The sequence below is a fragment of the Rattus rattus genome, chromosome 1 (assembly GCF_011064425.1).
Source record: "Rattus rattus isolate New Zealand chromosome 1, Rrattus_CSIRO_v1, whole genome shotgun sequence".
Classification (NCBI taxonomy): domain Eukaryota; kingdom Metazoa; phylum Chordata; class Mammalia; order Rodentia; family Muridae; genus Rattus; species Rattus rattus.
In genome coordinates, this window is record NC_046154.1 from 16678805 (window position 1) to 16701383 (window position 22579).

Below are 22579 nucleotides of genomic sequence, written 5' to 3' on the forward strand. Positions count from 1 at the left end.
CATTGCTCTGGTTGCATCGGGGCAAGTCAAGCCACAGGGTGCCGCCCACACCCTAAATAACTTGTACAGTATGGGGTCCACTTCCCTTGAGGGACAGCGGGCCATCCCAGGAAGCATGGTCCCCGAGTTACTATTAAACTGTCAGCTGTATAGGTACCCGTTCCCCACCCCCAACTCCCCACTGGTGACATAGGGACCACAGGCAACATTAGAAAATAATCAAATTTATTCTCTCTAGGGAATGGGGCAGGAGCACCGGAATTCGAGTCCTAGGGTGCCACCCATCCTTAAATAAACAGTCAGAGGGCCACCTGCTTACTCGGCAGGTGGTAGGCAATCAGGAGCTGTGGGTGGAGTTTCTGCCAGTGTGGGCTGGCCCTCAGTCCCATCCCTAGGACGGAAGACCAGCTCTCCAGCCTGCAGCATTTGCCCGGCTGGCCATGCGCCGCCTGGCCCGTACTGCTGGTAGAAGTCCGCATCTGTCTGGAACATGACCAGTGCCTGTGCTGTGTGGATCCGAACGTGCTGGGCCAGGCTATTGGCGTCCAGGAACTTGTCCCCACAGGAATCACAGGCATACAGGATGTGGGTGTTGGGATCTGTGGAGGTGGGCTGTGGTCAGGACGGGAAGGACCTTGGGTCCACTGGCGTCCATGCCCCAGACTGCCTGCCCCTCTCACCTTCTTCCTGCACTTGCTTGACAGCTTTGCTGATCTCGGCTTTGAGTACCTCCGTCTCATCAGCTGTCACTGCGGCCCCGACTGGTACCACTGTGGGCAGAGTCAGCAGGGCCTGAGGCACAAGCCACAGGGACCTACCCCATTGCTGCCACTGAGGCAAGCTTCTGTAGCTGCCCTCTGCCGCCCTGCCCACAGTGCACACCTGTGAGCTGAGTGACCGCTGTCGCTGCCAGTGCCTCAGTGGCCAGTGTGACCATGTCGTCCACAGTGACCACGCTGACCTCACCACCCTCTTCTGGCTCCAGGATCTTGATGCCCGCCTTGCCCTGATGCACGGTCTTTACGTGAGAACGCAGGTTGTCTACCCGGTTGAAACCACGGCCACACTTGTCACATAGGTAAGGCTTCTCTCCTGGCGGGGAGGCAAGTTACCATCCTGCTGCCTCCCAGCCTCCCAGCACCCAGCTTTCCTAGAAAGAAACTCTGAGGCAGCCGCCGGGTGAACGCACCCCCCTCCTGGAAGGCAGGTGGAGTCATTTGTACCTCAAGGCTACCTGTTGAGCAAGGCTACCTCCAGCCCTCCCCCCCCACCCCGTCCTCCAGAGTGGGCTGGGAAGGAGCACTCAGGTGGGCAGTGTGTGCTCACCAGTGTGGATGATGATGTGCTTGGACAGGTCCCCCACATTCACGAAGGCCTTGCTACACACGCTGCACTTGTGTGGGCGGATGTTGTCATGGTGACGAATGTGATTGGCCAACTGGCTTGACTGGACAAATCTACAAGGCCACAAATAAGGCTCGTGGTGACCCACGGGAGCTTCAGTGTGGAGGGATTTGAGGGTCCCCACCACTCTGGGACACACACTGAGATTTGGCCTCATGCTCCCTGGGGTGGGGGCAGGCTACTACCTCTTGCCACAGCGTTCACAGACATAGGGCTTCTCCCCCGTGTGCTGGCGTACGTGGGCGATGAGGGAGCTGGCTTGGGTGAAGGCCTTGCCACATATCACGCACTGACACGGCTTCTCACCTGGGGCAGAGGCACACCGCACTAGGACCCGCTCGGCTCCCTGTGCCCCTTCCACAGCCCACACAGGGCCTCCTCACCCACCCGTGTGGATCCGTACGTGCCGCTGCAGCGCGCCTGGGTCAGCAAACTGCCGCTGACAGTGGGTGCATACATACGGCTTCTCCCCGCTGTGGATCCGCAGGTGCCGCTTGAGGTTCCCTTCGGAGATGAAAGGCAAGACTAGCGCGCTTCACTGTGAGGGCTTCGGGGCAAGGCCTGGGGAACCAGGGGCGCTGGGCCTACCTGAGGTGGTGAATTGCTTCCCGCACTCCCGGCACTTGAGAGGGCCGTCAGCAATGTGGATCTTCAAGTGAGCCTTCAGGTTCCCCACCTGCACCCAGACAGGGGCTCAGAAGGGTCCCCTTGGAACCTGGCTTCTCCCCAACCCCGTAGGCCAGGGAATACTGGGCTTCCTGGTTTCTCCAAGGGGCAGAGCTCCATTTCTGACGGAAGCTCAGGTTCCAGCCCTAGAAGGGAAACCAACCACAGCCCTCCAGAGTACCATCCTAGGAAGGTGCCTGTCCATACACAATGGCTATTGTGTACCGACCCTGGGGCGCTACGAGGAGCCTGCAGTGCTGGCTCAGGAGGGTGCACACCTGGTTGAACTTCTTGTCACAGTGAGGGCACTTGTGCTCCTTGTCAGTGTCATGAGTCTCCAGGTGGCGCATCTTGGAGGTGGGGTCGGAGAATGAACGGCCACAGTAGTCGCACTGGTAGGGTTTCTGGCCACTGTGTACCAGCTGGTGGCGCTTGAGGTTGCCGGAAGTGGTGAAGAGCTTGCCGCAGTCCCCGCAGCGGTAGCGCGCCTCCCCCGAGTGCCTCTTCTTGTGCAGGTTCAGCAGGCTGATGAGCCTGTAGCTCTTGCCGCACTCCTCGCACCCATAGGGTTTCAACGGGCTGTGGGTCAGAAGGTGCTAGGCGATAGGAAGGGGTGCTCGCAGGGTTCCCAACAGGTGCCCAGTCTCGGGGACGCAAGGTGGGTACCTGTGTGTCTTCTCGTGAGCCTTGCAGGCTGCGGGGTCCGAGAAAGCCTTGCTGCACTCCCGACAGGAGAATGGCTTCTCACCCGTGTGGATGCGGATGTGCCGTTTGAAGTTCCCTGTGTGCGTGAACTCCTTCCCGCAGTCCTGCAGGTGCAGCAGGAAGGAGTGCGTAAGGGGCTGCAGAGACCCCGGAGGCACAGGGCTGGCACCGCCCACGGCCCCCGCACCTCGCACTTGTGGATGATGGAGCCATAAGCCTTGGACTCAGTGCGGTCCCCGTAGGTGCCCGAGCGCAGGTTCTGGCCCTCCATGCCAAGCTCGTGCCCAGAGTCTGTGCCCGCAGACTCTTCATTCTCCTCAGGAGGCTCCCCGTTCTCCAGGTGAACGCCCTCTTCCTTGACCGTGGCAGGCCCTGGGCCCTCTTCCTCTTGGCCCTCCTCTCCTTTGCTGGCTGGTTCCACTTCCATTTCTGCACAGAAAAGAGCAGGAACTGAGGATGTGGCTGGGACCAGAGCACTTTCTGGGTCTGGCCGAAGTCCCCCAACTTCTGTAGGTGACAGTGCCTTCAGGATCTGTGACACAGGTATTAGCGACTCAGAAAGTGCACCATTCTGGACACGTGCGTGTGGGCATTTTCAGCAAACCAAGTACTCTGGACAGCATGGCACAGCACATGTCCAGCCCAGGGCCGAGCAGGGAGCTCTAGGGCTGTGTCAGGATCTTCCAGACTAATGGCGGGAAACGAGGCGGGGACGGGGATGGGAGCATGCATGGGGACAGCTCAAGAGCCAAGAGAGAAAAGATGATGTGAGGTCGGGTCCAAGCAGAGCAGGCTAGAGACAGAGGTGATCCGGGAGGCTGTGGGAGAGGAGCCCCTGGCTGGGGGAGGGGCACCTTGCTCTGAGCTCTCTGACAAGGCTTCGGCTTCTGCAGCAGCCATGCTGCTTGTGGGGTCCGGCTTGAGCTCCACAGGTGGAGGCTCCCGGGGCGCGTCGGCCTTCTCCGTCTGTTCTGCGCCTGAGGAGGGATGGGAGGCTGGATTGGGACTCTGTGCAGAGGTCAAATGGGTCTCTTCCATGGCTGGAACAAACCCTGCAGAACAGACTGTCTGAGCCAGACGTGAGCCAGAAACTTACCCAGAGCGCTGCCACCCACCTCCCAGCCACGGCCTTTACTGTCCTGGGGCCCAGGCTGCACAGGGGATGGGCAGAACCACCGCCCAACTGTCAACCTCCTCTCAGGCAGCCGCCCGTCACAACTCACCCCTGGACGCACTCTCTGCCTGGCCGCCCCGCTCCTCTTTGAGCTCTCTGCCTGGGCCTGCGGATGAACTGCTTCTTGCTTGGTCCAGCCTGCTCAGCACGGTGGCGGCAGCCTTCTCTTCTTTGGCTCGCTTGTCTCCTCCTGGAGACAGAACACAACAGACTTGTTTTTTCATCAAGTGTCAACCCGCCAGAAGGGTGAGGTGGCTCCTGAGTCCCCCTCAGGACTTCTAGGTACTTCACTAGTTTGTTCAGGGGACGCCTCAGCCCACAACACTCATTTCACAGCCCTGCAGCCTCCACAGCACAAGAGGGCAGTAGACACTGGGTGTGGGCTGGTGCTCAGCAGGGGAGATGACCCTTGACCTGACCCATGATAGGATTCTATGGGCTTCTGAGGACACCTAAGGACACCAAGAGAGCTTCTGAAAGGGCAGCCACAAAAGACTCTGGGCACCGAGTGGCCCATGTGTGGCTCCTGCCCTCTGCTGCCCAAAATTAGAAAGGGGCGGGCATGGGGACCCTTTCCAGAAGTGCTAGCCATCCTTACCAACACCCCCACAATGGAGGCGAGGTATATGAGGGATCTGAGACCCCGTGAGGTGAGCCAGACTGAGGCAGGGGCTCCAGAAGCCATTTTCAGGAGCGGCCTGCCAATGACCTCACCTTCCACGGCCGAGACGTCTGCGCTCTCCCCAGTGGTGCTGCTGGGCTCAGCGAGGGACTTCAGGGTGTGGCAGGCTGTGATAATGTCCTGCATCTGGAGGAAGCTGGCCACAGCCAGAACATCATCCACGTTCTCAGGGCTAAGGTGCAGTTTAGCAGTGTACATGAACTCCAGCACCTGCCCCAGGCCTGTCAAGGACAGGACAGCGGTCACAGACCCACTCCAGGGCCTGCTGGTGTGAAATCAGATTTTCACCACCTGTCTGCTGGGTTGGGGAGAGCTTCTACAAAGATACACAAGAGGACTGGGTCTCCCCACTTCTGATAATGTGGTCTTCGGACCTTGTCACCTGGTCTACCAAACCTCAGCCATCTGAGCCTTATGTGTCTGTTTCACATCTAGAGAATGGGAAACTATCCTTACCCGACCACCTCAGAAACAGGTGAGAGGGCTGGTTCGTCCTTCCTCAATTCCAGGCCCATCTCAAGCCTGTGCCCCAGTTAACTCCTCATTCTTTACGTAGCCTGGCTGTCACCTCAGGACTGACACGGCCACAGGGAGGAATCAGGAAGGTCTAGGGCCTGCCTCACTCTGTCCCTGCTAAAAGGCTAGTCCTACTCTCTCTCCACCCCCGCCCCTCGTCCACTCCATGTCTAGTCAGAAGAGGTTCTGAAAAGTGGGGGGAGAAACTTGGTACCTACAGGGTCAGAGCTCAAACTCTGGTGGGACATGGCCTGCTAGCATTGGCCTGGAAGGGCCTTGCATGATGAGGCCCTGGCCCCACAGGGTACCTGCCGCATTACTGATGTCCAGGTGCACCACATCCTTCTGGTCCACAAAGAGCATCTTGAAGTACTCGCTGCAGGCTGCCAGCACCGCCTTGTGAGCCTTGAAGTCAACGCCGTCCACCACAAAGGTGCAGTCACAGAGGAGGCCCATTTGCCGCTGCTGGTTCAGCTGCTCCAAGACACGCTGGCTGTGCTGGGGGAAGTCCATGGCTGCAGGAAGCCAGAGCCTTCTGTCAGCACCACGAAAGGACGCCAGCCCAACTCACTGCCAACTGCCAAGCAAGCCCAGGTAAGGCTCCCAGAGGAGACAGAGAGAATTAAACACTGGAGAGGCATTTCTACCACAGAAGGGCAGATGACACCAGACACTTACTGCAAGCCAAGGCAGCTCAGTCCCTCCCAAAGCTTACTCAACAAGGCACGTTCCCTATAGCACAAAGCATCAGGACAGCCCCATATCTTGCCCCCACAGCAGAATACACACTAGGTAATAGGCTAAGGAGTCAAGACAGCAAACAAATGAAGTCAATAAGTTGTGCTGTCTGTCTCACAGAGCAACTGACCACGGTTATCCAAGAACACACACTGTTAGAATAAAAGGCGCTAAGTGCGGGGCGGCTCTTCCATCGTCAGCTGCACAGCTCCCTTCCACAGGCTCTGGGCAGTTCCCTGTGCACACAGTGGCTGGGTTCTTTAGGGTGGGGATCCTGCTGTCTCTCTCCTTCCAGGCCTTTCCCACCCCACCCTTGCTTAGTTCCTCCCCTCCTCTCAGGTGCAAGGTGCGACCTGAAGTGGGTAAAGTCTGCTGCCTCCGCACATCTGAGTGGTGAGTCTCCCATCCTGACCCAAGAGCGGCCTGGTCAGCTGCAGGGATAAGGGCCTCCCTTAATGCTGGGAAATCCCATGGCGGTCCCAAGGGCTCAGAGATGGCCTGGGCGGGTCCTCAGTCATGAACCATACAGACAGAGAAATGAGATAAAATACTCAAGCAGCCCAGCCCCACTGCAGAATCTTCTCAAGATCGGCAATCTTTTAGGGAAGCAATGGTTTTTCTTTACAGAAAAAAACTTGTTTCCCAACATTTCAAAATAAAACCTGGCAGTGTATGAGGCCAAGTGCATAGAGCAGGTGTTGGCTCCAAACCCAGTAACAGCCAGCCACTCCACAGCCAGGCTGCCCCCCGAAGCAGGAGAGTGACCTGGGCACTGTGCCCCGGTGCAGCAGTACTGGCTGCTCCTGACGTCACCATCCCAGGCTGTCACTAGCCTGCAGCCTGGAGCTGCAGTGACCATCTGAGGAGAGCACAGAAGTCAAGCCCCTCACACTAGCTCAGACAGTTACTTTCATGTGGTTTCTAGAAACTTCTGTGCCTGCAATCTCAACACTCAGGAAGCTGATGCAGGAGGATGATGAGTTCCAAGCCAGGCCGAGTCACTGTCTCACACAGCAAGAAAACATGGGGAGATGTACGTGCTGCTCTAAGGGGAAGCCTCTAATGGGGAGCGCAGCAGTGATATCAGGACAACTGCGAGTTCAGACTGGAGACCAGGCCCAAGCAGGGACGTTGCTTTTGGGCCTGACAGTGCCACCATCTATAGCTAAGAGGCAGCCTGAAGCAAGAGGTAGGCACAGGACATCCCCAGCAAAGCTACTGGGCACCTTCTCTAAGCCAGTGGCTCTCCACCGTGCTGAGGCTGCACCTCTTTAATACAGCTCTTCATGCTGTGCTAACCCCGACTATAACCACATTATGGCCGTCACTACTTCTCCATAACTGTAATTGTCTTGCTGTTATGACTCCTAATGCCAATATCTGTTTTCAAATTGTTTTAGGTGGCCCCTGTCAAAGAGTCATCAGGCCTTAAAGACTTCATGATCCACAGGGCAAGAACCACTGCTCTAACTCCACAAAGAGCAAACTCTGGAAGGATGAGAGGGAGAATCTTAAAAGTTGCTGTTCAGAGTATAAGGCACTGAGACGCAGGCCCAGGCCTGGGGTTAAACACTCAGGAGCACAGCCGAGGCACAGAGCAGATGAGGACAGCCCAGGCAGAGTGGTCCCAGTGATGTCTTCAGAGATGGAAAAGCTGTGGGCTCCACAGCCAGCAAGCCACTTCCTGAGTGCAGACAGGAAGCCAACATCCCGCATACAGTTTACCAGGTCCTGAGTGACTGACTAGTGCAGCCATGGAACCTGAGGGTCTTGGTGGAGCCCCAGCCTCCTTCCTTTGTCCAGGATGCTCACCTCTTTCCTGATCCACCATGATCCTGTCTTCATTCTTTCCCTGTGTTTTGCAGCCCTCACTTTGTAGCAAAGCACCCCAACTCAGTAAGTGGAACCCTCAGAGGCATCTTAGAGCCCTGTGAGGCGCCTGTGTGACCGTCTCCTTCCTGGACCCCCATGGGCTCCATTCATGGGCATCTGGATTTCTTTCTTCTTTTTCTTTTTATTGAGACAGGGTCTCACTGTATAGCCCTGACTAGCTTAGAGCTCAGAGGCCTGCCTGCCTCTGCCTCCCAAGTGCTGCTAGATTAAAGGCATTTGCCATCACATGCAGCAAGTCTAAGGTTTTAAATAAAACAAACAAAAAACAGCATAAGTGCCAGTCACGGCACAAGGCCCATGCAAAGACCCTCCCTCTCAGCTCAGCCTCCCAAGACCCTGGGGGAGGGGAGGGCCATGGGGCTCAGTGACAAAGGAACATATGGGTGGAACCCAAGAGAGCTGGACATACACACTCCTCAGTTCAACTGTTCTGGGGTTAAGATCCACTCTGCTCAACCCGACAAGTTCCTCTGACAATGAAGAAATGGCATCCAGTGGGTTGGGCAGCCAAAACACCACGCCATGTTCACCTGCACTTTCAGCCACAGCTTTCCTGTTGCTGCCTCAGAGATACAAGGACCAGGAAGAATTCCTCCAGACCTGAATCCAGGGTCTGCCCCTGGCTGCCAAGGGGCCAGGGCATCTCCAGTGGAGCAAGGGCTCAAACATTCTTTTTTTTTTTTTTTTTTTTTTTTTTCAGAGCTGGGGACCGAACCCAGGCCTTGCGCTTGCTAGGCAAGCGCCTACCACTGAGCTAAATCCCCAACCCCAGGCTCACACATTCTTTACAAAATTAATCACACCAACTCAAATGGGAGGTAGGGAGGAGGGGGCTGCCCTTAGCACCCAACAGCCATGTGTTAGCAGGAAGCAGAGAGACATATTCTAAGTGAGTCTTTTTAAGGCCCTGTATCACACACCCCTACATCCTTTTACTTGGGCACTCTGGGTGACTAGACTTACCCATAACCCACCATCCCTTCTAAACACAATCTGGAAAACGCCACAGCACAATCCCAGCGGTGGTGCTGAGGCAAAGGAGGGCATGCTAAACAGAGCACTTTACAGCCTGCACTGTGAACCTGAGCAATGCCAGCCTGAAGCACCAGGGAGACGGAGCTGCACTGCTCCCTCCCAGAGCCACACGGCCTGTCAAACACGGAAACAGGACCCAAGTCACTGGCAAGCCCTGACTAGCATGAGGGGTGGGGCCCCATCACTGCACAGAAAGCAACCTCCCTCGTGCACACCCTCGCTAGCAGTGGACTGGCTAGTTCCAGCTTCCACAGAGAGGTCACCAAAAAGAGCTCACCTTTCCTGATCCCGAAAGACAAGTGGCTCAACAGACATATACACTCAGGCCAAGGAAATAGAAGTTCATAAAGGCCATCCCTGGGAGATTGAAAGCTATGCACCCAACCCCATTACCAACTTGTCTCTTCATGTATAACCTGGCAGAGAAATAACTATCAGCACTCCGGCCTGCTACCACAGTGCTCCTGGCCTAGCAATGCTCGCCTTGTATGGAGACTGTTTCCTCCATTGTTATTTTCTCAATATATACATGCGCGCACACACGCACGCACACACACACACACACACACACACACACACACACACAATCTATCTAGAAAGATAATCCTTCAGCAAACGAGGGAAGACAGTGCTAGGCTCAAACCCAGGGTGACAAGTGTCTGGCCCGAGTTGTTCCCAGTCTCCTCTTGTAAACACAGATCTTTATAAAAACATCCAGGCCTGCTTGGAACTCCAGTCTCGGACACTTCATCCTCTACTGGCAGTGCTACCTTGACCTAATGTAAGTTCACCAGTCCTGAATCCATAGTGTTTTCTATAATTATAACAAGCAAATTCCTTTTCTTCCTTGAGGCAACACAGACCAGCCTTGGACTCACTGTGCAGCACAGACTGACCTCGAACTCACAGCCCTCCTCCTCACCCCCTGGGTGCTGGGACTGCAGCTGTGGGCCAGCAGGGCAGGCTGCCTACTGAGGTTCTCACTCACCCTCACAGCCATCGAGAAGAGCAAAGGAAGGACCAGAGCAGGTGCTGGCCCCTTCTGTTCACTTTTACTTCTTGAGACACCGTCACATGAGTTCAGGCTGGGGCTTGGAGAGAAGGCTCACCTGTTAAAGGCTAAGCTCACAATCAAAAATATAGGAGTTCAAGCTGTCTTTGAACTTGTGATGGAGCCAAGGATGGCCTTGGCCTCCTAGTCTTCCCATCTCACAAACAGAAACCAGCATCCTGATATAGACTGCCCCATGTGCTATTACAGCAACGCAGGGCACACGCGGAGCAAGATAAGTATTTGAGAAACAATTCCACCAACCTGGATGGGGAAAGATCTGTAGGGCGGATTGGCTCCCTAACGCCTGTAGTTACGACACCTGGTCACCCAGCAGCTCAGAGGCACAGAGAAAAGAGCAGGAGGCTCCATGCTCCTCTCTGTATGCACCTGAGGGGAAGCACTATGGCTTTGAGTCTCCCAAGAAAGAAGGTTAACCACGGATACCACATGTAACATGGCTATCAAGTGCTGTGCAGAGTCAGGTAGAACTATCTGATAGTCAGAGGGAACGGGGAGGGCCTCTCTGAGGAGGGAGAATTTAAACAAAGACCTGGAAGAAGGTGTAGGAGGAAGCTGTGTCACTGCAAACCCAGGACCCAGGACCCACTACGGAGTGACGGGCAGATGGCAATACCCTTTCTTTCAAAGCTTTGTGCATGGTGAGCATTTTACCCATTAAGCTACACCCATGATTCTTTTAAACCCATGATTCTTTTTAAAAAAGCCTTGGGAGAACTGAAGACAGAATGGCAATACTCTGAAAGGCCACTCAGCAGCTACAGGACAGCAGGAAAGCAGGGAGACCAGCAGCCACTGCAGAGAGGGTCACAGACTCAGTGCTCCCGGAGGCAGCAGTGCTCCAATTAAGAGCATATGTTGGGTCGATGGGTAATGGCGCACGTCTTTAATTCTAGCACTCGGGAGGCAGAGGTAGGGCTATCTCTTGAGTTCTGAGTTCAAGGCCATCCTGGTCTACAGACGGATCTACAGGACAATCAGGGCTACACAGAGAAACCCTGTCTCGAAAAACCAAACAATAGCATATGCTGGAGCTGGCATAATTAGCTGTTGCAGCAGAAGTGGGCTGTAAAGGGGAGAAGTGGTTAGGGGGAGCAGAGGAGGGCACACAAGTTCTATCATGAGAGGCTGGCATGGTGACATTCCCTGAGAAGAGGAGAAACAAGAGCCTGTGGAAAATCACAGACTTCAGACCAGCTATGGACAAGGAGACAGCACTAAAGGAGGAGACAGTGAATAAAACAGGTCAGCGTATGGCTTGGGGGCTAAGCGGACTTCTACCAGCCTGATGACCTGAGTTTCACCTCCACAATTCACATGGCAGGACAGAACCAACTCCTGACAATTATCCTCTGAACCCCACCTGTACACACGCACACACACACACACACACACACACACACACACACACACACACACACACACACACAATAAACACATGAATGTATTTTTTTTTTTTTTTAGGAAAGAACAAGGGGAGAGTGGCAGGACATGAACGTGAAGGGACAGACTGGGCCAGGACAGCCAAGCTGGGGCAGCTTATCCTCCACAGGCCAAGAACAGCCAGCAGGTCAGAGGCTCGCCAACTGGTGACTGGAGATGTCTCGGTTGGCCGGCAGCGTGCTTCTGTAGCATACACAAAGCTCTGGGTTCAATCCCCAGCAATGTACAAACCCCGAGTGTCAGTACACACCCAAAATCCTCAGCTACAGAGTCTGAGGCAAGCCTGGGCTACCAGAGGCGCTGCCTTATAAAGAAAGCTGACGTGACAAAACTAAATTCTCAACTGAGCCGCTGGAACCTGAGAAACTGTTAATAGCTCCTGCTGACACTGGAGTGCTCAGGCTCTGTCTGGCCCAACACCACAGAACAGGGTGTCGAGGGGCTCAAGGCCCGAGGACTTCAATGCTGAATCACAGTGTGACTGAATCGCACTCTGCAGAGACACCCACATCCTGCAGGGCACATGAGGGAAAAACAAAACAGTAAAGGCACGTTCATGGGGACGGTTGTTGCCCGAACCCTTTCTGTGTTACCACCGATAATACCCTTAAAAATTAAAGAGGGAGAGGGTGTCCTGGGCTGCTCATTTGTTCAGTCAGAGAACTTTCCCATCATAAGGGTGTGCACTTTTCGGGGCTGGAACCACAGGCTGTTGTAGAACACCTCTAAGATCCGAGCATCAGGAGGCACAGCACAGAAGATTGCTGCTAGTGCAAGGCCACCCTGAGCTATCCTGTGAGGCTCTGTGTCAAAATAACACCCAAAACCATTTCCTACTTTCTATAAGACCTGGTGACTAAAAACTTCTCAACAGAAAAAAAAGATGCATTTCATATGGGAAATGGAAAAATTACAAATTTTTTTACAAAGAATGTGTTACTCAGAAAGATTCTGGGAGCAGAAATCCCTGAAGAGGATCCCCTAGCGCAGTAGACGCACAGTGTCAGGCACAGGTGAAACCCTGATATTGTGAAAGGAATCTGCCATTGCTGGAGCCACAGCTCAGGGCTTGTAATTAAACTGCTGTCCTTGTCACATCCGGCTAACCCTCAAAGTACACACATCGCTAACCTCTGTTCCTTTCTGTAAATCAGGATAACAGTGGAGGCTTCTACTTCCTAGAGCTGCTGTTGGGCTCCAGCATCATGATACTACTACGATACTTAAAGCCATGCTGGAGCAGCGACAGACCCGGAGACCAGGGGAAGCCCACTACCCAGGGGGTCACGTCTACCAGATGCAACACCAGGCTTCAGTGTTTCAGACTTCACAGCAGTGCCACCACCTCCTTTCTAAAATCACATGACTTGCACAAGCAAAGAGGCTTCACTGAGAAAAAAAACACAGCATGGCCATCCACAGAGAAAGAAGACTAGAGCTGAATGGTATCCCCCCCCCCCACACACACACACACACACACACGCTCGGTCTGCAGGATAGGAAATCAAGCTGGCCATGAGACAGAAGCCTCCTCCCTGCCGGCTAGCCCTCATGGTGTCAGAAGGTGCTAGGAGACTACTGGGGCAGAACAGTCAGTGTCAGCCATGCTCAGCACATCCCTACGGAATACACCACTCACTGAGCAACAAGAAGAGCCCACTGCCATGATGGTGTCGAGTCTGTGATGGGGTAACCAAAAGCTTCCTGAATGACCTGGGATGCTTCCCAGAAGGGAATTCATGTTTAGTACTGTAAATCAGAAGTTTGTGGCTGGAGAGGTTGGAAAGAAGCTGTTGTTGCTGCCTTACTAAGTGGATTAGACGTGGCCATGAAATCCCCTTCTAAATACTTGTCAGTGCTCGGAGATCATTGCTGCCGTCAGAAAAGTTTCTTTGAGAGTAGGCAGCAGCAACCAGCAACTCAGAATTTGTTCAAGTGAGGAAAGTCAGTCAGCCATAATTGGGGCACCTGTACCACCTTCCAAACCTCAAGGGACATCACGGGGGATTGGGGGTGGAAGGGACAGAAAGGATGTATGAGCCTGAGGAGGGTGAGGCCGTCCCTCTGAAGATCCTAAGACACTAGGGTTCCTAGGGGAAGGAAAGAAGGGTCCGTGCTCCTGTAAATAACCCCTCACCCATGTTTCTCTAAGCAACCTTAATTAAACTCACTGGGTTAAAAGAGGGGAGGGGGGAGGGGCATGAACGTAAGGGCTAGCTAGGAAGAAAGGGAGAGAGGGAGTGGAGGGCAGAGTGGGAGGGACAGAATGAGGTGCTGACACTCAGCAGACTGTTTTAACTTCATATTGTCTTAGGATTAACAACAGTTCCAGGCCGTGGTGATGTACACGTGCAATGCCAATGCTTGGCACACTGAGGCAGGAGTAGAGTTCAAGGACAGTCTGGTCTCTGCAGCAAAATCCGGCCTCAAAAACCAAAATCCAGAAGCCAGAGTGGTGGTGCCTTTAATCCCAGGACTTGGGAGGCAGGCAGCTCCCTGGACAGCAGCCTACTACAGAGTGAGTTCAAGGACAGCCAGGGCTATGCAAAGAAATCCTGCCTCAGAATTACAACAAGAAGCCAGGGCCTGGAGAGGCAGCTGGGAGCTCACCAGCATACCCACCCAGGTTCAGTAACCGGCATCCCTCTGCCAGCCTACCACCACTGTAACTTTAACTCCAGTGCCCTCTGACCTCTATAGGCACACACGTAAAATTAAATAAAAACCAATTACAAAGCAAAGGCAGCCAGGGATGAGGTGCACACCTGGAGCTCCTGTATTTGTGAGGCAGAGGCCAGAAAGAGGACTGAGCCAGGCAGTGGTGGTGCATGCACACCTTTGATCCCAGCAGTCGGGAGGCAGAGGCAGGGGGATCTCTCTAATCTCCAAACTCATAGCCAGGGCTAAACAAAGAAATCCTGCAAAAAAAAAAAAAAAAAAAAAAAAAAAAGGAAAAAAGGAAAAAAAAAAGGAGGGAAAGAAGGAAGGGATAGGCCCCATGAATAGACTAAAAGTAAAGTGGTATGTTCAAAAGAAAGTACTGAATACCTGGGAACAAAACTCGGCAGACGAGGAACAGCTTTAAAGACTAAACAGAGAGGAGCCAACCCTACCCCCGCCTGGCCCAGGTCGCAGGTAGGTCTGGAGGATCCTCTCTCCTCAGCTTCCCAGTATTCAGGGCTGGGATGACGGAAGGCACCACACCCATTAGGAAGTTCTCTTACCTAAGCAGAAAGTGTGGGCACCAAAGAAAGGACTGAGGAGTTACATGAAAACTGAGGCTTTCTTTTCCAGTTGGAGAGATGGCTCCGCGGATAGAATCTGTGGATAGAATCTCGGTGGCTAGAATGCAGAGGACCCAAGTTCAATTCCCAGCACCCACACGGTGGTCCACAACCATCTGGAACTCCAGTTCCAGGGTCTGATGGCCTTGACCTCTGTGGGCACCAGGCATGCACGTGGTACAGATATAGATGCTGGCAGAACCCGCATCCGTGAAACTTAAAACCTAAAGAAACAAAGAATGTCTTTTATCATGGGGGGAGGGCATGCATCCCAAAGGAAAAGGCCAAAAACCGTGCAGTTCCACGTCTAAATAGCAAAGGGTCAGTGTCCAAGATAAACAACACAATATCCACGGATGGGCTCTGTGGCCCAGGAGCAGTGCCTGTCAACTGGGACGAGAGTGGGTTAGGGTCCACAAAACACATCAAGAAACCAAACTGCCTGGCAAGATAGCTCACCCTGAGGACCTGAGCTCAATCAAAGGAGAGGTCATGGAAAGGTCAAAGGAGAAAGCCAGCTCCATAATGCTGTCCTCTAAATATCACACGCTCTGTGGCATGCATGTATCCACTTTCTCACACACACGCGCGCACACACACACACACACACACACACACACACACACACACACATCGGGGAAGTTTAGAAACTTTTTAAAAAGACAAGCAAATAGAACAGTGGACACGGGCTGGAGAGATGGCTCAGTGGTTAGGAGCACCGACTGCTCTTCCAGAGGACCTGAGTTCAATTCCCAGCACCTACACGGTGGCTCACAACCATCTGTCATGGGATCTGATGCCCTCTTCTGGTGTGTCTGAAGACAGCTACAGTTACTTATATATAATAAATAAATTAAAATAAAAAGAACAGTGGACACAAAATGTAAACAGATGTTTCAGAAAGACCGGAAGGAGAATGATCCTCCAGTGTAAGTAAGCGTGGCTCTTCCTGCATTTCTAAGAATCAGGAAAGTGCAAATCAGAAAGTGTAATCTTAGAGAGGCAAGTACAACCGTGCCATACCACAGTCCAGAAACAGCGTGGACACCCTTAGCACTAGGAAGCCAGGAGGAGGATTATCATCCTTTGGGGCCAGCCTGAGCTACAGTCTGGGGCAAACTTGGGCTACTGAGCTACCCTGACTTAAAAACAAACCAAAAAGTGAGTTGAAGAAAACAGTACTCTACTGAGTTTTAAAGTGTATAAAACTGGCCGTGGAGGGGTTGGGGATTTAGCTCAGTGGTAGAGCGCTTGCCTAGCAAGCTTGAAGGCCCTGGGTTCGGTCCCCAGCTCCGAAAAAAAGAAAAAAAAAAAAAAAAACTGGCCATGGAGCTCTATCAGCAGCCCCCAGCCCCAGAACTAAGCAGTGTTCTGAAGCATGAAGGGCAGCTGGCTCAGCAAGCTGGAGTGTCCCAAGGCCGTCAGCCCCGGCTGAGACACAGGCCTGCTGCCCTCTTCAAGCTCTGGCCTCTGAGCTGGGTGGGATGTGGCATCTGTGAGAGTCTTCCACGAGGGGTGGGAGAGTGACTGTGAGAGTGCATGGGCATGGGTGTTGGGGGCCAACCCCACTGCCAGACCCTTCAGGTTTGCTGTGACAATGAGGCACCTGACCAGCCTCAGCTCCATCCTTCCGGCGGAGCCTCAGGTCTCGGGACTGTGCAGAGCATTCCTCACTTCTAACCCCATCTGCCTCCTTCCTTCGCTATGAAAAACAGGCTGGCCTCAAATTCACAACACAATGGCCCGCCTCTGCCCTCAAGCTTCTGGGTTACAAGCACCAGAAAATCAGAGGGACTCCACCCAGCTAAGGGAGTTTAAGACAATCTTCCAGATGGAAGGAATTATGCCAAAAACTCTCTCCTTAAGAGACCCAGCAAGACTTTCAGGGTTTGGTATGTTCTCCAAGGTCCAGAGACTAACAACTCTGATTAGAAAGCTGGGGACTCCTGGGAGAAACAGAGAGGCACAGCACAGTCCCAACTTTCCCGGTGCCACTCAGTTAAGGTCCGCCAGGGGAGGGACAGCAACCAGCCTTGATGCCTGGGCTTTCCTCCTTCAATCCTGTCTGGCTCTTGAGGATTGAGTCACCCTGCACCTGGCAGCAGGGGGCAGCAGACACCTGTAAGTAACCACAGGACACCCTGTAGATCCCATACAGTTCTCAAAACACCCCAAGGACAGGAGGTTTTTAGCCCTACTTACAGATAGGGAAACTGTGTCTTGACCATGACACAAATGGCCCCCTAGACAGAGTCACACATCAGAGTTCTCACTGTCCCTGCCTAACTGAAGGGACAGTTAGCATTAATTCAGTCTAAACTTTCATGGCCTTAGCCCAGTCCTGACATCAGGCAGTTCCCCTCTTCCACTGTGTGTGACTAGAAGTCCCCTGATTTTGGAATCCAATCACCCTGAGCACCGTGCACCAGGCAGTGCCTGATACACGATATACGCTGGGCATAGAGCATACCTCAGTCCTAGACAAGCCTGCACACTCCAGCCCAAGCACCACAAATCTACCCCTCGCACGGTGGCCCGGGGACACACCAGCCTACTCAGCCACTCACTGGACTCTCCCGAAGGTATGGCCGGCCCCATACTCCGGACCCTGTCCTGCTGGGACCAGGCTCTCAGGCTGGCTCCTCTCCAGCGCCACATTAGCATGGCACCAGAAGCACGGGCGAGCCTGGGCGCCCTGCTCTCTCTCTCCCTTTTGAGAGACGGAGTTTGATGTGATGGGAGAACCACAAGGAGCCAGTCTGGGCTTTTAGATGGGTGCCTGCGCTTAAGCAAAGGATCCTGTTCCAGATGCAGCTCAGGACAGTGGCCTGCTCAGCCAGCTCTAGAAGGAGTATTCCTAGGCTGGTGAGGGGTGGAGAGAAATAGCTCTTACTTTAGCCACCAATCTGGTGCGGCTTCCTTGAACAGTTTCCTCATTCACTGGCAGCACTGGAGACTTGAACCCAGGGCCTTCACCAGGCTAGAACTATGTCTGAGCCACACCTCTGCCCTGTAGGAAAATTTTAGATCTCACCTAATTAAAATAAGATAAAAGCTGAGTGTGGTGACGTACGCCTTTAATCCTAGCCCCTGGGAAGCACCAACAGATTGTGATTGTGAAGCCAGGAAGGACTAGACAGCCATGGGTAGAGACACTGTCTCAAAGACAAAAAAGAAGAGAGCGAAAAGAGGGGGGAAAAGCATGCCTGAGAATTCACTTTAGTTTTTGCTGGCAAAAATAACTAAGTAGATCAAGCCATAATCCTGAACTCAGGAAGCAGAGGCAGGAGGATCGCTTTGAATTCAAAGCCAGCCTGGGTGACAGAGCCAGAGCAACATAGTAAGTACCATTTAGATGCTAGTCAAAAAACAAAGCAAGGTTTTTATCAACAATTTCATAATAACACTATATAGATATATTGGTTTTTGAAGACATGGTTTCTCAGTGTAGTCATGTAACGAGCTCTGACTGTCCTGGACTGGCTTTGTAAACCACGCTGGCCTTGAACTCAGAGATCCATCTGCCTCTGAATCCCCAAGTGTTGGGACCAAACAAGGGAGTGCAGCAGCATAACTGACTTTATTATAAGTTTAAAGACAAAGGTCCTGAACAGACATCTGAACCATGCTACGTGTGGACAGTGTCTAGAAGCAAACTTCCCTCCTCCGGTGTTACAGACATACATACCTCAGATCTCCAAAACGCCGGGGGCTCTCTTCTCAGACAGTGTGCCTGTAGAACTCCAGCTCGGCTCCGTTCCTCCAGCTCATCACCTGAATCAAAGACACCGGAGAAGAAGCCCCAGTGAGACCATGAGGGAGCCCGCTCAGCCTTTAGGGTCAGCTCTTCCTTCCACACATCAGGCAAGTTCAGAGCTTAGCACGGAACCGGGCAAAAGCCCTCAGCGGATGGACGGTAAATGAATGACTACCGGCCTGCTGTAGAACAGACTGAGCTGGGCCTGAGGAACAGGGAGAATGAGGAGGACCCAGGCTCCTCTCAGCTCCTTCTGGAACAGCCCTGCCCCATTCAGCGCAGCATGGACTTTCCCACCAGACGGATATTCACCCCAATAAATCCCCCCCACCCAGATGACCTCTGCTGGATGCCAGCCATAAGATCACTGCCAGAACCTCACTTCAATGGTTTTGGAGGGGTTTTGGCCTTTTGAGGCAGGGTCTCACACTACAGTTCAGGCTAGCCTGGCGCTTGCAGTATGGCTCCAGCTAGATGGTAAGCTACCCACAATTCTGTCTTAGCCTCCCTAGTGCTGGGATTCTAGATGTATACCACCTCAGGCTTCGCTTCACTGTTTCTCGTTCCCCACTCACTTGAAGCTAAATCTTTCCCACTGGGTGTAGTGGCACACGCTTTTAATCCCAGCACTTGGGAGACAAAGGCTCTCTGTGAGTTCAAAGCCAGCCTGGTCTACGAACCAAATTGGAGGACAGCCAAGCTACACAGAAAAACCCTGTCTTGGGGGAGGGGGAAGTACTAAATCCTTGGCTTAGCAGGTAAAAGTGCTTGGCTTGCTGTACAAGCCTAACAACCTGAGTTCAATTCCCCAGAACCCACAATGCAGTGGGGCACATCTGTGACCTCAGCTCTCCCAGGGAGAGCTGCCAGGCAGATGGGAGAACCAGGTGGAAGCAGGAAGTTAGCCTGGTATACTACACGCAGGAAGGACAGAGACCCTGACTCAACATGGTAGATGAGAAAGCAATCAAGTTGTCCTCAAACTTGATGACTTGACGACGGCACAAACTTGATGACTCTGGCTTCTCACTGAAGTTAGCACCAAGTTTTATCAATTCTACTTCCAAAATTATCCCTGCCCACTCTGCATCTAATTTAAAATTACTCAAGGCCACCCTTACACCTAAATTAGTCTAACAATCACAATATCTAACACTCTCACACACACTCTCCCTCCCCACCCCCCTCCCCACCCCCCTCTCTCGTTTGTTTGTTTTATGGAGACAGGGTTTTTCTGTGTAGCCCTGGCTGACCTGGAACTCTCTCTGTAGCCCAAGCTGGCCTCAAACTCAGAGATTCACCTGTCTCTGTCTCTCTAATGCCGGGACCACCACTACCCAGCATCTAGCAATCTCTTAACTGATTTCAGGCTCATTCCTTTATGACTCCTTCAACCTGCCTTAACCTGTGATCTTTCTAGTCCACAAACCGGCTTCTTAAATGCCCTCCCATTAACCTAAAAGTTAAAAGTGCTGAACTAGGTTTGCAACTTCCTCAAAGACTTAGACTGAGTCGGCTGACCTTACCACCCACCTCTGATGAAGAGGAGCTTGAACATTCTCACAAGCATCCTTCACCTAAGGATACGCTGCCTCACTCCTCCTAAGGACCCTTTAGGCTCAGCTTTCCGGGACACTGGGACTCCCTGGATTCACCTAAACTGTGTAAGGTGTCCCGGAGTTAGGCTCCCTTCCTACAGCGCAGTGACATCTGAAAAGCCTGTTTCTCTCTCCCGCGTGAGTCTGATCTCTGAATGGTGATGTCGTTGATGACAGTAACATCAAGGGACTTTCCACACGCATTCTCGCTCTAACTGTAAGCATGCTAGGCCCTGGACAATATATCACGTAACTCATCACACATCTTAGAAGACTGATTTTATTATAACCCCTGCTTTTAAAGATGAGACAACTTAGGTGGAGAGAGTCTCCGCTTGGAGCTGAGAACCCTAGTCGCACTCGGGGACCCAGTCCGCCGGCATCTCTCGCTCTGTTCTCAGATCTGTCAGGGGCGGAGAGCGAGGGAAGCGGGATGGAGGGATGGATCGGTGAATGAATGAACGGTCTGTTACGGGGGGTCAGTGAGGCTCCCGGTCTGAGACACATCCAGGTCGCCCCCGCCAGCCCCGCGCCGCCCTGCACTTCGCCCCCGCGCGGCCGCAGCACGCCCACCCACCGCGGCCGGCGCGCGGGGTCAGGGGGCGGTGACAGCCCGGCGGCGGGGGCGGAGATGCCATCAGCCGCGGTGTCACCCAGCCCGGAGGCGACTCGCGCCCCGTCGGCCGCGCGGGTGCATGGCCACCCCTCCCGGCCGCTCCCGCCGCTCCCGGCCCCGCGGCGCCCTCCGCCCGGGCCTCCCCTCCCCCACACAACCGTCCGGGCGTCCCGCGGCCCCGGCCCCCGCCGCCTCCGTCCCGACTCCCGGGACTCCCGGGCCGCCAGCGCCGTCCCGGTCTCACCTGCCATGTCCCGAACCCCACCACAGATGGAGGTGCATCACGGCCGCGAGAAGGCCGGGGGCAGCGCTTCACAGTAGACAAAGGGCGCCGCCATGTTAGAGCCGGGCGGAACCGACCTCGCTGGCTTCCCGGCTGCGACTTCCGTCGCTGGCGCAGCGCTCGTCCGAGGTGCGCGGCCGCCGGCCGGCGCATGCGCCTCGCCAGCCAAAAGTTCGTTAGTGTACTTCTGGAATTGTACCCATTTTAACCCTTGGTTTCCCGCTTCAAATAGATCTGCAGCGGCACTTACCGTGCACCAGACGCTGTGTTAAGCTCTTTACAGTTCGTTGTCTCCTTTCTCACACCATACAACCGAGTTATTTTTCCTCTCTTTTGAAGGAGTGAAAACTTAGGTGCAAAAAGGATTAGCCGCACATCTTTGTGACAAAGCCGTGATGTGAACCTACTTGTGACTCCCGTTATGGTTTGGAAAATATTTTTTTTGGCAGTACTGGGGATCAAACCCAGCAACTTGGACTGGGTAAATGACTCAGGGGTCCAAGTGCTTGCATGCTATACAAGCATGAAAACCCAAGCTCTACCTTGAACACCACATTAAAAGGCAGAGGTTGGCAGGAGCGATAGCTCAGAGGTTAAGAACACTTTTGCTCTGGCAGAGGATTTGACTTCAATTCCCAGAATCCACATTGGTGACTCCAATTTCAAGAGATCTGATGCCTTCTGGTATTTGCAGAAAGTAGACATGCATATGGTGCACATACTTACACGGAGGCAAGATGCTCATAAAATTTAAGTAAACATTAAATAAATTAATAATGATATTATAATAATAATAATAATAATAATAATAATAATAAAAGTTAAGAGTGGTGCATGCCTGTAATCTCGGGAATTTACTGGCCAGTCAACCTATCCTATCAAAACCTCAGGCTTCAGTGAGAGACCCTGTCCCGAAGGTTGGAAGTTAGTTTAGAACTAAAGATGTAGGTCAGTGTTAAGCCTGAGGACCCAGGCTCCGGTTTCCACTGAGGAAGTGACACAGTAAGTACCTAACGAAGATCAGGGGTGGCAGCTGGGGTGGTTTTTGTATTTAATCCATTATGCCAGGACTGAAGATAATTTCACTGTAATTTTATAATTTATAATTTCACTGAAAACTTTCAAAGAACAAAGACTTAGCTGAGTGTGGTGCACACCTCTAATCCCAGCACTGGAGTTAGGAAACAGGCAGCTCTCTGACTCTGCACGCTATGGATTTGTGGTGTGGCTCATATTCACGTGGTGGCTGGGTAGGTGGATATGGAAAGAGTTATGCTTAGGAACTGGGAATAGAGATGGCTGAGTGGAACAGATGGATCTGTTGTGTCCCGAGTCCCTAAGTCTATAACTCAATGAGATCCCCACCACCAATACCACCACCTTGTCAGTAGACTCTGTCCCTTCTCCCTGTGAGGGCAGAACTTTGCAAGGGGCTGCTAATTCCATGAGACCCGTCCATCTGACACCCTTCAGTTTCATCTAGGTCTGTAAGGAGAGAAGAAGGTTCTAGGACATCCTTTGAAGCCAGCACTGTGTCTAACCAAGGAGGAGACATCTTATAGAACAGGTTAAAACAAATGAATGAGCCCTTACCAGTTAAACCAGCAGAAACCTACAGGGCGTGGGCACAGTCACTTTGAAGAGGAAAAGTCTGGACATGACCACACCTGAGAAGAGATCTCAACAGGTAGGAGGCAGAGGCCAGGGCGTGAA

The 22579-nt window shown here is 53.1% G+C and overlaps 1 protein-coding gene across 1 annotated transcript; it reads right to left on the reverse strand.

Annotated features, from left to right (window-relative positions):
• Positions 1-205: 205 nt before the first annotated feature.
• On the reverse strand, positions 206-20995 carry Zbtb17 (zinc finger and BTB domain containing 17). Its single transcript, XM_032895158.1, has 16 exons — positions 20828-20995; positions 18301-18386; positions 5456-5662; positions 4664-4852; positions 3999-4160; positions 3630-3752; positions 2963-3204; positions 2737-2879; positions 2349-2649; positions 1993-2080; positions 1792-1908; positions 1590-1710; positions 1327-1457; positions 883-1092; positions 681-770; positions 206-599 (listed from the first exon to the last, which is right to left on the reverse strand). Exons 3-16 carry the CDS (start codon positions 5658-5660, stop codon positions 316-318), a joined length of 2406 nt encoding a protein of 801 aa, XP_032751049.1. The 5' UTR covers positions 5661-5662; positions 18301-18386; positions 20828-20995; the 3' UTR covers positions 206-315.
• Positions 20996-22579: the final 1584 nt, after the last annotated feature.